Here is a 15,496-nt window from a genome sequence, read left to right on the forward strand (position 1 = left end):
AGTTACAGGTATATTTCTACACTGTAAGGTTGGAATAATACTGTGACATTGTGAACATTATGATAATGCCCTTTTAGTCTAAGAGCTGTCTGTAGATACTGCCTGAAATGTCAGCATGCTTGCGTGGTGACATCACCAATAGTGAGAGTTTGCCCTCCTCTCTCCTCTCTGCCAATAGCAGCTAATTTTCAGGTTCCCTCCCATTAGACTCCTCCATTTATGCACCTCATAGAGTTGAAAACAATCACAGTAAAGTACTTAATTGTTACCCAGAAATGATTTGATATTGACATAAGAAAAATAAAACATCTTCATTGGACCTTGAAGATTGAGGTTAATAAGATAATTCCCTGCTACTCCACAAGGAGTAACAATATGTTGACTCTTAAGACAATTACAGCCATTAAGAACAGCAGAAAAACAACAAAAAGTGAATTCCAGATTTATTCCAAAACAGAATGCATCCAAAACGATCACTTTAACCTGGGGACAGGGTCCCAGTTGAAGAACATGACAAGAAGAACAGAAGGAAGTGCAGTGTCTTATAAACAACTATCAACTTTACTATTACTCAATATTACTTATCAATACATTACGTCCATCAGCTGATGTGCTTTAGATTAAAGTTGACCTAGGTAGGTCTGAAGAGTCCTAGTTAGGGAGAAGAAAAGCAGAAAGTAGCAGAGCTAGTGAGTGAATGCTCTCCTCTACATATTGTTGTCAGTCCAGTCTCTCATTCCATTGTAGGCATCACTTTGTTGCTTGGCGTTGGCCCCTGTGGTATTTTTCAGATAGCCCTGGAACCGGCCCTGGTCCCGACCACTCACCAGGTACTGGCCCAACATCTGGTCAGCTCTGGGAGAGACAAAAATGGGTCATTTACTGTTCTGGTAAAGTTCCCAGAATGTTCTACATATTCTGAAACTGTGCATAACTAACAGGGAAATACATCTAAACAATGCAGAGAGAGAGAACATAGATAAATAATAGAAAAGTTTAATTATAAAGTAAATAAATACACAATGAGTAACAATAACTTGGCTTTATACACATGTAATGCACCTACCTGGTAATTACACCGTATTCCTATGTAGTGCACCTACCTGGTAATTACACCGTATTCCTATGTAGTGCACCTACCTGGTAATTACACCGTATTCCTATGTAGTGAACCTACCTGGTAATTACACCGTATTCCTATGTAATGCACCTACCTGGTAATTACACCGTATTCCTATGTAGTGCACCTACCTGGTAATGGCACCGTATTCCTATGTAGTGCACCTACCTGGTAATTACACCGTATTCCTATGTAGTGCACCTACCTGGTAATTACACCGTATTCCTATGTAGTGCACCTACCTGGTAATGGCACCGTATTCCTATGTAGTGCACCTACCTGGTAATTACACCGTATTCCTATGTAGTGCACCTACCTGGTAATTACACCGTATTCCTATGTAGTGAACCTACTTGGTAATTACACCGTATTCCTATGTAGTGCACCTACCTGGTAATGGCACCGTATTCCTATGTAGTGCACCTACCTGGTAATTACACCGTATTCCTATGTAGTGCACCTACCTGGTAATTACACCGTATTCCTATGTAATGCACCTACCTGGTAATTACACCGTATTCCTATGTAGTGCACCTACCTGGTAATGGCACCGTATTCCTATGTAGTGCACCTACCTGGTAATTACACCGTATTCCTATGTAATGCACCTACCTGGTAATTACACCGTATTCCTATGTAGTGAACCTACTTGGTAATTACACCGTATTCCTATGTAGTGCACCTACCTGGTAATTACACCGTATTCCTATGTAGTGCACCTACCTGGTAATTACACCGTATTCCTATGTAGTGCACCTACCTGGTAATGGCACCGTATTCCTATGTAGTGCACCTACCTGGTAATTACACCGTATTCCTATGTAGTGAACCTACCTGGTAATTACACCGTATTCCTATGTAATGCACCTACCTGGTAATGGCACCGTATTCCTATGTAATGCACCTACTTGGTAATTACACCGTATTCCTATGTAGTGAACCTACCTGGTAATTACACCGTATTCCTATGTAGTGCACCTACCTGGTAATTACACCGTATTCCTATGTAGTGAACCTACCTGGTAATTACACCGTATTCCTATGTAGTGCACCTACCTGGTAATGGCACCGTATTCCTATGTAGTGCACCTACCTGGTAATTACACCGTATTCCTATGTAGTGAACCTACCTGGTAATTACACCGTATTCCTATGTAGTGCACCTACCTGGTAATTACACCGTATTCCTATGTAGTGAACCTACCTGGTAATTACACCGTATTCCTATGTAGTGAAACTACTTGGTAATTACACCGTATTCCTATGTAGTGAACCTACCTGGTAATTACACCGTATTCCTATGTAGTGAACCTACCTGGTAATTACACCGTATTCCTATGTAGTGCACCTACCTGGTAATGGCACCGTATTCCTATGTAGTGCACCTACCTGGTAATTACACCGTATTCCTATGTAGTGAACCTACCTGGTAATTACACCGTATTCCTATGTAGTGCACCTACCTGGTAATTACACCGTATTCCTATGTAGTGAACCTACCTGGTAATTACACCGTATTCCTATGTAGTGCACCTACCTGGTAATTACACCGTATTCCTATGTAGTGAACCTACCTGGTAATTACACCGTATTCCTATGTAGTGCACCTACCTGGTAATGGCACCGTATTCCTATGTAGTGCACCTACCTGGTAATTACACCGTATTCCTATGTAGTGAACCTACCTGGTAATTACACCGTATTCCTATGTAGTGCACCTACCTGGTAATTACACCGTATTCCTATGTAGTGAACCTACCTGGTAATTACACCGTATTCCTATGTAGTGCACCTACCTGGTAATTACACCGTATTCCTATGTAGTGAACCTACTTGGTAATTACACCGTATTCCTATGTAGTGCACCTACTGGTAATTACACCGTATTCCTATGTAGTGCACCTACCTGGTAATTACACCGTATTCCTATGTAGTGAACCTACTTGGTAATTACACCGTATTCCTATGTAGTGCACCTACCTGGTAATTACAACCGTATTCCTATGTAGTGAACCTACCTGGTAATTACACCGTATTCCTATGTAGTGAACCTACTTGGTAATTACACCGTATTCCTATGTAGTGCACCTACCTGGTAATTACACCGTATTCCTATGTAGTGCACCTACCTGGTAATTACACCGTATTCCTATGTAGTGAACCTACTTGGTAATTACACCGTATTCCTATGTAGTGCACCTACCTGGTAATTACACCGTATTCCTATGTAGTGAACCTACCTGGTAATTACACCGTATTCCTATGTAGTGAACCTACTTGGTAATTACACCGTATTCCTATGTAGTGCACCTACCTGGTAATTACACCGTATTCCTATGTAGTGAACCTACCTGGTAATTACACCGTATTCCTATGTAGTGAACCTACTTGGTAATTACACCGTATCCTATGTAGTGCACCTACCTGGTAATTACACCGTATTCCTATGTAGTGCACCTACCTGGTAATTATACCGTATTCCTATGTAGTGAACCTACTTGGTAATTACACCGTATTCCTATGTAGTGCACCTACCTGGTAATTACACCGTATTCCTATGTAGTGAACCTACCTGGTAATTACACCGTATTCCTATGTAGTGAACCTACTTGGTAATTACACCGTATTCCTATGTAGTGCACCTACCTGGTAATTACACCGTATTCCTATGTAGTGAACCTACCTGGTAATGGCACCGTATTCCTATGTAGTGCACCTACCTGGTAATTACACCGTATTCCTATGTAGTGAACCTACCTGGTAATTACACCGTATTCCTATGTAGTGAACCTACCTGGTAATGGCACCGTATTCCTATGTAGTGCACCTACCTGGTAATTACACCGTATTCCTATGTAGTGCACCTACCTGGTAATTACACCGTATTCCTATGTAGTGCACCTACCTGGTAATTACACCGTATTCCTATGTAGTGCACCTACCTGGTAATTACACCGTATTCCTATGTAGTGTACTTGCCTGTTAATGCCCTGCTCCTCTAGCCTGCGGCCCTGTACAGGTCCGATCCCGGGTACGTCCCTCACAGACCGGTTTCCCATCGGCTCAGAGACAAAGTTACGGTGCTTCTGAGAGGTGGTGGAACATCCTGTAGGGACATGGAGGAACAATATGACAATGAGATGTTTGTATTTATGACTGTGTCTTATCAGTGATTCAGTTTAGGTAGAACCTCACATAACATTTCTCTGGGAAGGGAATCAGGAACCAGGAAACAGGAACTACCCAAATCTCTCATGGACACACAACGTAAATACTTCAATTTGAGGTTAACCGAGATTAGGAACTATGCTAATCCCAACATAGTTATACTTCTTGAGTTGAAAATGCAAAACAAACAGATCTGGGAGGAAGAAGAACTACAACAGGTTGGGACATTGAGGGAGGGGCGCTTCAACATGGAGGGAGGGGCACTACAACATGGAGGGAGGGGCGCTTCAACATGGAGGGAGGGGTGCTTCAACATGGAAGGAGGGGCGCTTCAACATGGAGAGAGGGGAACTACAACATGGAGGGAGGGGCATTACAACATGGAGGGAGGGGCACTACAACATGGAGGGAGGGGCATTACAACATGGAGGGAGGGGCATTACAACATGGAGGGAGGGGCACTACAACATGGAGGGAGGGGCACTACAACATGGAGGGAGGGGCACTACAACATGGAGGGAGGGGCACTACAACATGGACGGAGGGGCATTAAAACATGGAGGGAGGGGCACTACAACATGGAGGGAGGGGCACTACAACATGGAGGGAGGGGCACTACAACATGGAGGGAGGGGCACTACAACATGGACGGAGGGGCATTAAAACATGGAGGGAGGGGCACTACAACATGGAGGGAGGGGCACTACAACATGGAGAGGGACACTACAACATGGAGGGAGGGGCACTACAACATGGAGGGAAGGGCACTACAACATGGAGGGAGGGGCACTACAACATGGAGGGAGGGACACTACAACATGGAGGGAGGGGCACTACAACATGGAGGGAGGGGCACTACAACATGGAGGGAGAGGGCACTACAACATGGAGGGAGGGGCACTACAACATGGAGAGGGACACTACAACATGGAGGGAGGGGCACTACAACATGGAGAGGGGCACTACAACATGGAGGGAGGGACACTACAACATGGAGAGGGACACTACAACATGGAGGGAGGGACACTACAACATGGAGGGAGGGGCACTACAACATGGAGGGAGGGGCATTACAACATGGAGGGAGGGGCACTACAACATGGAGAGGGACACTACAACATGGAGGGAGGGGCATTAAAACATGGAGGGAGGGGCACTACAACATGGAGGGAGGGGCACTACAACATGGAGGGAGGGGCATTAAAACATATAGGGAGGGGTCAATACAACATGGAGGGAGGGGCACTACAATATGGAGGGAGGGGCACTAAAACATGGAGGGAGGGGCACTACAACATGGAGGGAGGGGCACTACAACATGGACGGAGGGGCATTAAAACATGGAGGGAGGGGCACTACAACATGGAGGGAGGGGCACTACAACATGGAGAGGGACACTACAACATGGAGGGAGGGGCACTACAACATGGAGGGGCACTACAACATGGAGGGAGGGGCACTACAACATGGAGGGAGGGGCACTACAACATGGAGGGAGGGGCACTACAACATGGAGGGAGGGGCACTACAACATGGAGGGAGGGGCACTACAACATGGAGGGAGGGGCACTACAACATGGATTGAGGGGCACTACAACATGGAGGGAGGGCACTACAACATGGAGAGGGACACTACAACATGGAGGGAAGGGCACTACAACATGGAGGGAGGGGCACTACAACATGGAGGGAGGGGCACTACAACATGGAGGGAGGGGCACTACAACATGGAGGGAGGGGCACTACAACATGGAGGGAGGGGCACAACAACATGGATTGAGGGGCACTACAACATGGAGGGAGGGCACTACAACATGGAGAGGGACACTACAACATGGAGGGAAGGGCACTACAACATGGAGGGAGGGGCACTACAACATGGAGGGAGGGGCACTACAACATGGAGGGAGGGGCACTACAACATGGAGGGAGGGGCACTACAACATGGAGAGGGACACTACAACATGGAGGGAGGGGCACCACAACATGGAGGGAGGGGCACTACAACATGGAGGGAGGGGCACTACAACATGGAGGGAGGGGCACTACAACATGGAGGGAGGGGCACTACAACATGGAGGGAGGGGCACTACAACATGGAGGGAGGGGGCACTACAACATGGAGGGAGGGGCACTACAACATGGAGAGGGACACTACAACATGGAGGGAGGGGCACTACAACATGGAGGGAGGGGCACTACAACATGGAGGGAGGGGCACTACAACATGGAGAGGGACACTACAACATGGAGGGAGGGGCATTACAACATGGAGGGAGGGGCACTACAACATGGAGGGAGGGGCACTACAACATGGAGGGAGGGGCACTACAACATGGAGGAGGGGCACTACAACATGGAGGGAGGGGCACTACAACATGGAGGGAGGGGCATTACAACATGGAGGGAGGGGCACTACAACATGGAGAGGGACACTACAACATGGAGGGAGTGGCCCTACAACATGGAGGGAGGGGCACTACAACATGGAGGGAGGGGCACTACAACATGGAGAGGGACACTACAACATGGAGGGAGGGGCATTACAACATGGAGAGGGACACTACAACATGGAGGGAGGGGCACCACAACATGGAGGGAGGGGCACTACAACATGGAGGGAGGGGCAACTACAACATGGAGGGAGGGGCACTACAACATGGAGGGAGGGGCACTACAACATGGAGGGAGGGCACTACAACATGGAGGGAGGGCATTACAACATGGAGGGAGGGGCACTACAACATGGAGAGGGACACTACAACATGGAGGGAGTGGCACTACAACATGGAGGGAGGGGCACTACAACATGGAGGGAGGGGCACTACAACATGGAGAGGGACACTACAACATGGAGGGAGGGGCATTACAACATGGAGGGAGGGGCACTACAACATGGAGGGAGGGGCACTACAACATGGATTGAGGGGCACTACAACATGGAGGGAGGGGCATTACAACATGGAGGGAGGGGCACTACAACATGGAGGGAGGGGCACTACAACATGGAGGGAGGGGTCAATACAACATGGAGGGAGGGGCATTAAAACATGGAGGGAGGGGCACCACAACATGGAGGGAGGGGCATTACAACATGGAGGGAGGGGCACTACAACATGGAGAGGGGCACTACAACATGGAGAGGGACACTACAACATGGAGGGAGGGCACTACAACATGGAGAGGGACATTACAACATGGAGGGAGGGGCACTACACATGGAGGGAGGGGCACTACAACATGGAGGGAGGGGCACTACAACATGGATTGAGGGGCACTACAACATGGAGGGAGGGCACTACAACATGGAGAGGGACACTACAACATGGAGGGAAGGGCACTACAACATGGAGGGAGGGGCACTACAACATGGAGGGAGGGGCACTACAACATGGAGGGAGGGGCACTACAACATGGAGGGAGGGGCACTACAACATGGAGGGAGGGGCACAACAACATGGATTGAGGGCACTACAACATGGAGGGAGGGCACTACAACATGGAGAGGGACACTACAACATGGAGGGAAGGGCACTACAACATGGAGGGAGGGGCACTACAACATGGAGGGAGGGGCACTACAACATGGAGGGAGGGGCACTACAACATGGAGGGAGGGGCACTACAACATGGAGAGGGACACTACAACATGGAGGGAGGGGCACCACAACATGGAGGGAGGGGCACTACAACATGGAGGGAGGGGGCACTACAACATGGAGGGAGGGGCACTCAAACATGGAGGGAGGGGCACTACAACATGGAGGGAGGGGCACTACAACATGGAGGGGCACTACAACATGGAGGGAGGGGCACTACAACATGGAGGGAGGGGCACTACAACATGGAGGGAGGGGCACTACAACATGGAGGGAGGGGCACTACACATGGAGGGAGGGGCACTACAACATGGAGGGAGGGGCACTACACCTGGATTGAGGGCACTACAACATGGAGGGAGGGCACTAACAACATGGAGAAGGGACACTACACATGGAGGGGCACTACAACATGGAGGGAGGGGCACTACAACATGGAGGGAGGGGCACTACAACATGGAAGGGAGGGGCACTACAACATGGAGGGAGGGGCACTACAACATGGAGGGAGGGGCACTACAACATGGAGGGAGGGGCACTACAACATGGATTGAGGGGGCACTACAACATGGAGGGAGGGCACTACAACATGGAGAGGGACAACTACAACATGGAGGGAAGGGCACTACAACATGGAGGGAGGGGCACTACACACATGGAGGGAGGGGCACTACAACATGGAGGGAGGGCAACTAAACATGGAGGGAGGGGCACTACAACATGGAGGGAGGGGCACAACAACATGGATTGAGGGCACTACAAACATGGAGGGAGGGCACTACAACATGGAGAGGGACACTACAACATGGAGGGAAGGGCACTACAACATGGAGGGAGGGGCACTACAACATGGAGGGAGGGGCACTACAACATGGAGGGAGGGGCAACTACAACATGGAGGGAGGGGCACTACAACATGGAGAGGGACACTACAACATGGAGGGAGGGGCACCCAATGGAGGGAGGGGCACGCAACAACATGGAGGGAGGGCACTACAACATGGAGGGAGGGGCACTACAACATGGAGGGAGGGGCACTACAACATGGAGGGAGGGGCACTACAACATGGAGGGAGGGGCACTACAACATGGAGGGAGGGGCACTACAACATGGAGAGGGACACTACAACATGGAGGGAGGGGCACTACAACATGGAGGGAGGGGCACTACAACATGGAGGGAGGGGCACTACAACATGGAGAGGGACACTACAACATGGGGGAGGGGCATTACAACATGGAGGGAGGGGCACTACAACATGGAGGGAGGGGCACTACAACATGGAGGGAGGGGTCAATACAACATGGAGGGAGGGGCATTAAAACATGGAGGGAGGGGCACTACAACATGGAGAGGGACACTACAACATGGAGGGAGGGGCACCACAACATGGAGGGAGGGGCACTACAACATGGAGGGAGGGGCACTACAACATGGAGGGAGGGGCACTACAACATGGAGGGAGGGGCACTACAACATGGAGGGAGGGGCACTACAACATGGAGGGAGGGGCATTACAACATGGAGGGAGGGGCACTACAACATGGAGAGGGACACTACAACATGGAGGGAGTGGCCCTACAACATGGAGGGAGGGGCACTACAACATGGAGGGAGGGGCACTACAACATGGAGAGGGACACTACAACATGGAGGGAGGGGCATTACAACATGGAGAGGGACACTACAACATGGAGGGAGGGGCACCACAACATGGAGGGGGGGGCACTACAACATGGAGGGAGGGGCACTACAACATGGAGGGAGGGCACTACAACATGGAGGGAGGGGCACTACAACATGGAGGGAGGGGCACTACAACATGGAGGGAGGGGCATTACAACATGGAGGGAGGGGCACTACAACATGGAGAGGGACACTACAACATGGAGGGAGGGCACTACAACATGGAGGGAGGGGCACTACAACATGGAGGGAGGGGCACTACAACATGGAGAGGGGACACTACAACATGGAGGGAGGGGCATTACAACATGGAGGGAGGGGCACTACAACATGGAGGGAGGGGCACTACAACATGGAGAGGGGCACTACAACATGGAGGGAGGGGCATTACAACATGGAGGGAGGGGCACTACAACATGGAGGGAGGGGCACTACAACATGGAGGGAGGGGTCAATACAACATGGAGGGAGGGGCATTAAAACATGGAGGGAGGGGCACCACAACATGGAGGGAGGGGCATTACAACATGGAGGGAGGGGCACTACAACATGGAGAGGGCACTACAACATGGAGAGGGACACTACAACATGGAGGGAGGGCACTACAACATGGAGAGGGGACACTACAACATGGAGGGAGGGGCACTACAACATGGAGGGAGGGGCACATGGAGGGAGGGGCACTACAACATGGAGGGAGGGGCACTACAACATGGATTGAGGGGCACTACAACATGGAGGGAGGGCACTACAACATGGAGAGGGACACTACAACATGGAGGGAAGGGCACTACAACATGGAGGGAGGGGCACTACAACATGGAGGGAGGGGCACTACAACATGGAGGGAGGGGCACTACAACATGGAGGGAGGGGCACTACAACATGGAGGGAGGGAGGGGCACACAACATGGATTGAGGGGCACTACAACATGGAGGGAGGGCACTACAACATGGAGAGGGACACTACAACATGGAGGGAAGGGCACTACAACATGGAGGGAGGGGCACTACAACATGGAGGGAGGGGCACTACAACATGGAGGGAGGGGCACTACAACATGGAGGGAGGGGCACTACAACATGGAGAGGGACACTACAACATGGAGGGAGGGGCACCACAACATGGAGGGAGGGGCACTACAACATGGAGGGAGGGGCACTACAACATGGAGGGAGGGGCACTACAACATGGAGGGAGGGGCACTACAACATGGAGGGAGGGGCACTACAACATGGAGAGGGGCACTACAACATGGAGGGAGGGGCACTACAACATGGAGGGGGGAGGGGCACTACAACATGGAGAGGACACTACAACATGGAGGGAGGGGCACTACAACATGGAGGGAGGGGCACTACAACATGGAGGGAGGGGCACTACAACATGGAGGGAGGGGTCAATACAACATGGAGGGAGGGGCACTAACAACATGGAGGGAGGGGCACTACAACATGGAGAGGGGGGACACTACAACATGGAGGGAGGGGCACCACAACATGGAGGGAGGGGCACTACAACATGGAGGGAGGGGCACTACAACATGGAGGGAGGGGCACTGGGCACTACAACATGGAGGGGGCACTACAACATGGAGGGAGGGGCACTACAACATGGAGAGGGGACACTACAACATGGAGGGAGGGCACTACAACATGGAGGGAGGGGCACTACAACATGGAGGGAGGGGCACTACAACATGGAGAGGGACACTACAACATGGAGGGAGGGGCATTACAACATGGAGGGAGGGGCACTACAACATGGAGGGAGGGGCACTACAACATGGAGGGAGGGGGCAAGGGGTCATACAACATGGAGGGAGGGGGCATTAAAACATGGAGGGAGGGGCACTACAACATGGAGGGAGGGGCACTACAACATGGAGGGAGGGGCACTACAACATGGAGAGGGGCGGAGAGGGGGCACTACAACATGGAGAGGGACACTACAACATGGAGGGAGGGCACTACAACATGGAGAGGGACACTACAACATGGAGGGAGGGGCAATACAACATGGAGGGAGGGGCACTACAACATGGAGGGAGGGGCACTACAACATGGAGGGAGGGGCACTACAACATGGAGGGAGGGGGCACTACAACATGGAGGGAGGGGCACTACAACATGGAGAGGGGACACTACAACATGGAGAGGGCACTACAACATGGAGGGAGGGCACTACAACATGGAGAGGGACACTACAACATGGAGGGAGGGGCACTACAACATGGAGGGAGGGGCACTACAACATGGAGGGAGGGGCACTACAACATGGAGGGAGGGGCACTACAACATGGAGGGAGGGCACTACAACATGGAGGGAGGGGCACTACAACATGGAGGAGGGGCACTACAACATGGAGGGAGGGGCACTACAACATGGAGAGGGACACTACAACATGGAGGGAGGGGCACTACAACATGGAGGGAGGGGCACTACAACATGGAGGGAGGGGCACTACAACATGGAGAGGGACACTACAACATGGAGGGAGGGGCACTACAACATGGAGAGGGACACTACAACATGGAGGGAGGGGCACCACAACATGGAGGGAGGGGCACTACAACATGGAGGGAGGGGCACTACAACATGGAGGGAGGGGCATTACAACATGGAGGGAGGGGCACTACAACATGGAGGGAGGGGCACTACAACATGGAGGGAGGGGCACTACAACATGGAGGGAGGGGCATTAAAACATGGAGGGAGGGGCACACAACATGGAGGGAGGGGCACTACAACATGGAGGGAGGGGCACTACAACATGGAGAGGGGCACTACAACATGGAGAGGGACACTACAACATGGAGGGAGGGCACTACAACATGGAGGGAGGGGTCAATACAACATGGAGGGAGGGGCATTACAACATGGAGGGAGGGGCACTACAACATGGAGAGGGACACTACAACATGGAGGGAGGGGCACTACAACATGGAGGGAGGGGCACTACAACATGGAGGGAGGGCACTACAACATGGAGGGAGGGGCACTACAACATGGAGGGAGGGGCACTACAACATGGAGGGAGGGGCACTACAACATGGAGGGAGGGGCATTACAACATGGAGGGAGGGGCACTACAACATGGAGAGAGGGCACTACAACATGGAGGGAGGGCACTACAACATGGAGGGAGGGGCACTACAACATGGAGGGAGGGGCACTACAACATGGAGGGAGGGGCACTACAACATGGAGGGAGGGCATTAAACATGGAGGGAGGGGCACCACAACATGGAGGGAGGGGCACTACAACATGGAGGGAGGGGCACTACAACATGGAGAGGGGCACTACAACATGGAGAGGGACACTACAACATGGAGAGGGACACTACAACATGGAGGGAGGGGCACTACAACATGGAGAGGGACACTACAACATGGAGGGAGGGGCACTACAACATGGAGGGAGGGGCACTACAACATGGAGAGGGACACTACAACATGGAGGGAGGGGCACTACAACATGGAGAGGGACACTACAACATGGAGGGAGGGGCACTACAACATGGAGGGAGGGGCACTACAACATGGAGGGAGGGGCACTACAACATGGAGGGAGGACACTACAACATGGAGGGAGGGGCATTACCAACATGGAGGGAGGGGCACACAACATGGAGGGAGGGCATTACACATGGAGGGAGGGGCATTACAACATGGAGGGAGGGGCCACTACAACATGAGGGAGGGGCCTACAACATGGAGGGAGGGGTCAATTACAACATGGAGGGAGGGCATTACAACATGGAGGGAGGGCACCCAACATGGAGGGAGGGGCATTACACATGGAGGGAGGGGCACTACAACATGGAGAGGGGCACTACAACATGGAGAGGGACACTACAACATGGAGAGGACATACAACATGGAGAGGGACACTACAACATGGAGGGAGGGGCATTACAACATGAGAGGGACACTACAACATGGAGGGAGGGGCACCACAACATGGAGGGAGGGACTAATGGGGGCACTACCACATGAGGGGGAGGGGCACTACAACATGGAGGGAGGGGCACTACAACATGGAGGGAGGGGCACTACAACATGGAGGGAGGGGCACTACAACATGGAGGGAGGGCATTAAAACATGGAGGGAGGGGCACTACAACATGGAGAGGGACACTACAACATGGAGGGAGGGGCACTACAACATGGAGAGGGGCACTACAACATGGAGAGGGACACTACAACATGGAGGGAGGGCACTACAACATGGAGAGGGACATTACAACATGGAGGGAGGGGCACTACAACATGGAGGGAGGGGCACTACAACATGGAGGGAGGGGCACTACAACATGGATTGAGGGGCACTACAACATGGAGGGAGGGCACTACAACATGGAGAGGGACACTACAACATGGAGGGAAGGGCACTACAACATGGAGGGAGGGGCACTACAACATGGAGGGAGGGGCACTACAACATGGAGGGAGGGGCACTACAACATGGAGGGAGGGGCACTACAACATGGAGAGGGACACTACAACATGGAGGGAGGGGCACCACAACATGGAGGGAGGGGCACTACAACATGGAGGGAGGGGGCACTACAACATGGAGGGAGGGGCACTACAACATGGAGGGAGGGGCACTACAACATGGAGGGAGGGGCACTACAACATGGAGAGGGACACTACAACATGGAGGGAGGGGCACTACAACATGGAGGGAGGGGCACTACAACATGGAGGGAGGGGCACTACAACATGGAGAGGGACACTACAACATGGAGGGAGGGGCATTACAACATGGAGGGAGGGGCACTACAACATGGAGGGAGGGGCACTACAACATGGAGGGAGGGGTCAATACAACATGGAGGGAGGGGCATTAAAACATGGAGGGAGGGGCACTACAACATGGAGAGGGACACTACAACATGGAGGGAGGGGCACCACAACATGGAGGGAGGGGCACTACAACATGGAGGGAGGGGCACTACAACATGGAGGGAGGGGCACTACAACATGGAGGGAGGGGCACTACAACATGGAGGGAGGGGCACTACAACATGGAGGGAGGGGCATTACAACATGGAGGGAGGGGCACTACAACATGGAGAGGGACACTACAACATGGAGGGAGTGGCACTACAACATGGAGGGAGGGGCACTACAACATGGAGGGAGGGGCACTACAACATGGAGAGGGACACTACAACATGGAGGGAGGGGCATTACAACATGGAGGGAGGGGCACTACAACATGGAGGGAGGGGCACTACAACATGGAGGGAGGGGTCAATACAACATGGAGGGAGGGGCATTAAAACATGGAGGGAGGGGCACCACAACATGGAGGGAGGGGCATTACAACATGGAGGGAGGGGCACTACAACATGGAGAGGGGCACTACAACATGGAGAGGGACACTACAACATGGAGAGGGACACTACAACATGGAGGGAGGGGCACTACAACATGGAGAGGGACACTACAACATGGAGGGAGGGGCACTACAACATGGAGGGAGGGGCACTACAACATGGAGGGAGGGGCACTACAACATGGAGGGAGGGGCACTACAACATGGAGAGGGACACTACAACATGGAGGGAAGGGCACTACAACATGGAGAGGGACACTACAATATGGAGGGAGGGGCACTACAACATGGAGGGAGGGTCACTACAACATGCAGGGAGGGGCACTACAACATGGAGGGAGGGACAGTACAACATGGAGGGAGGGGCATTACAACATGGAGGGAGGGGGCACCACAACATGGAGGGAGGGGCATTACAACATGGAGGGAGGGGCATTACAACATGGAGGGAGGGGCACTACAACATGGAGGGAGGGGCACTACAACATGGAGGGAGGGGTCAATACAACATGGAGGGAGGGGCATTACAACATGGAGGGAGGGGCACCACAACATGGAGGGAGGGGCATTACAA

The 15,496-nt window shown here is 52.3% G+C and overlaps 1 protein-coding gene across 1 annotated transcript in view; it reads right to left on the reverse strand.

Annotated features, from left to right (window-relative positions):
• Positions 1–426: 426 nt before the first annotated feature.
• LOC116358093 (barrier-to-autointegration factor-like) overlaps positions 427–15,496 on the reverse strand; it is a 29,240-nt gene continuing 14,170 nt past the window's right edge. Inside the window, exons 2-3 of the mRNA XM_031807556.1 lie at positions 4,100–4,226; positions 427–855 (exon numbers count right to left, since the gene is read on the reverse strand). Coding sequence (XP_031663416.1) covers positions 708–855; positions 4,100–4,226 — 275 coding nt within the window. The 3' untranslated portion in view covers positions 427–707. The remainder of the gene's footprint in view (positions 856–4,099; positions 4,227–15,496) is intronic.

This window comes from Oncorhynchus kisutch, linkage group LG28, assembly GCF_002021735.2.
Source record: "Oncorhynchus kisutch isolate 150728-3 linkage group LG28, Okis_V2, whole genome shotgun sequence".
NCBI lineage: Eukaryota > Metazoa > Chordata > Actinopteri > Salmoniformes > Salmonidae > Oncorhynchus > Oncorhynchus kisutch.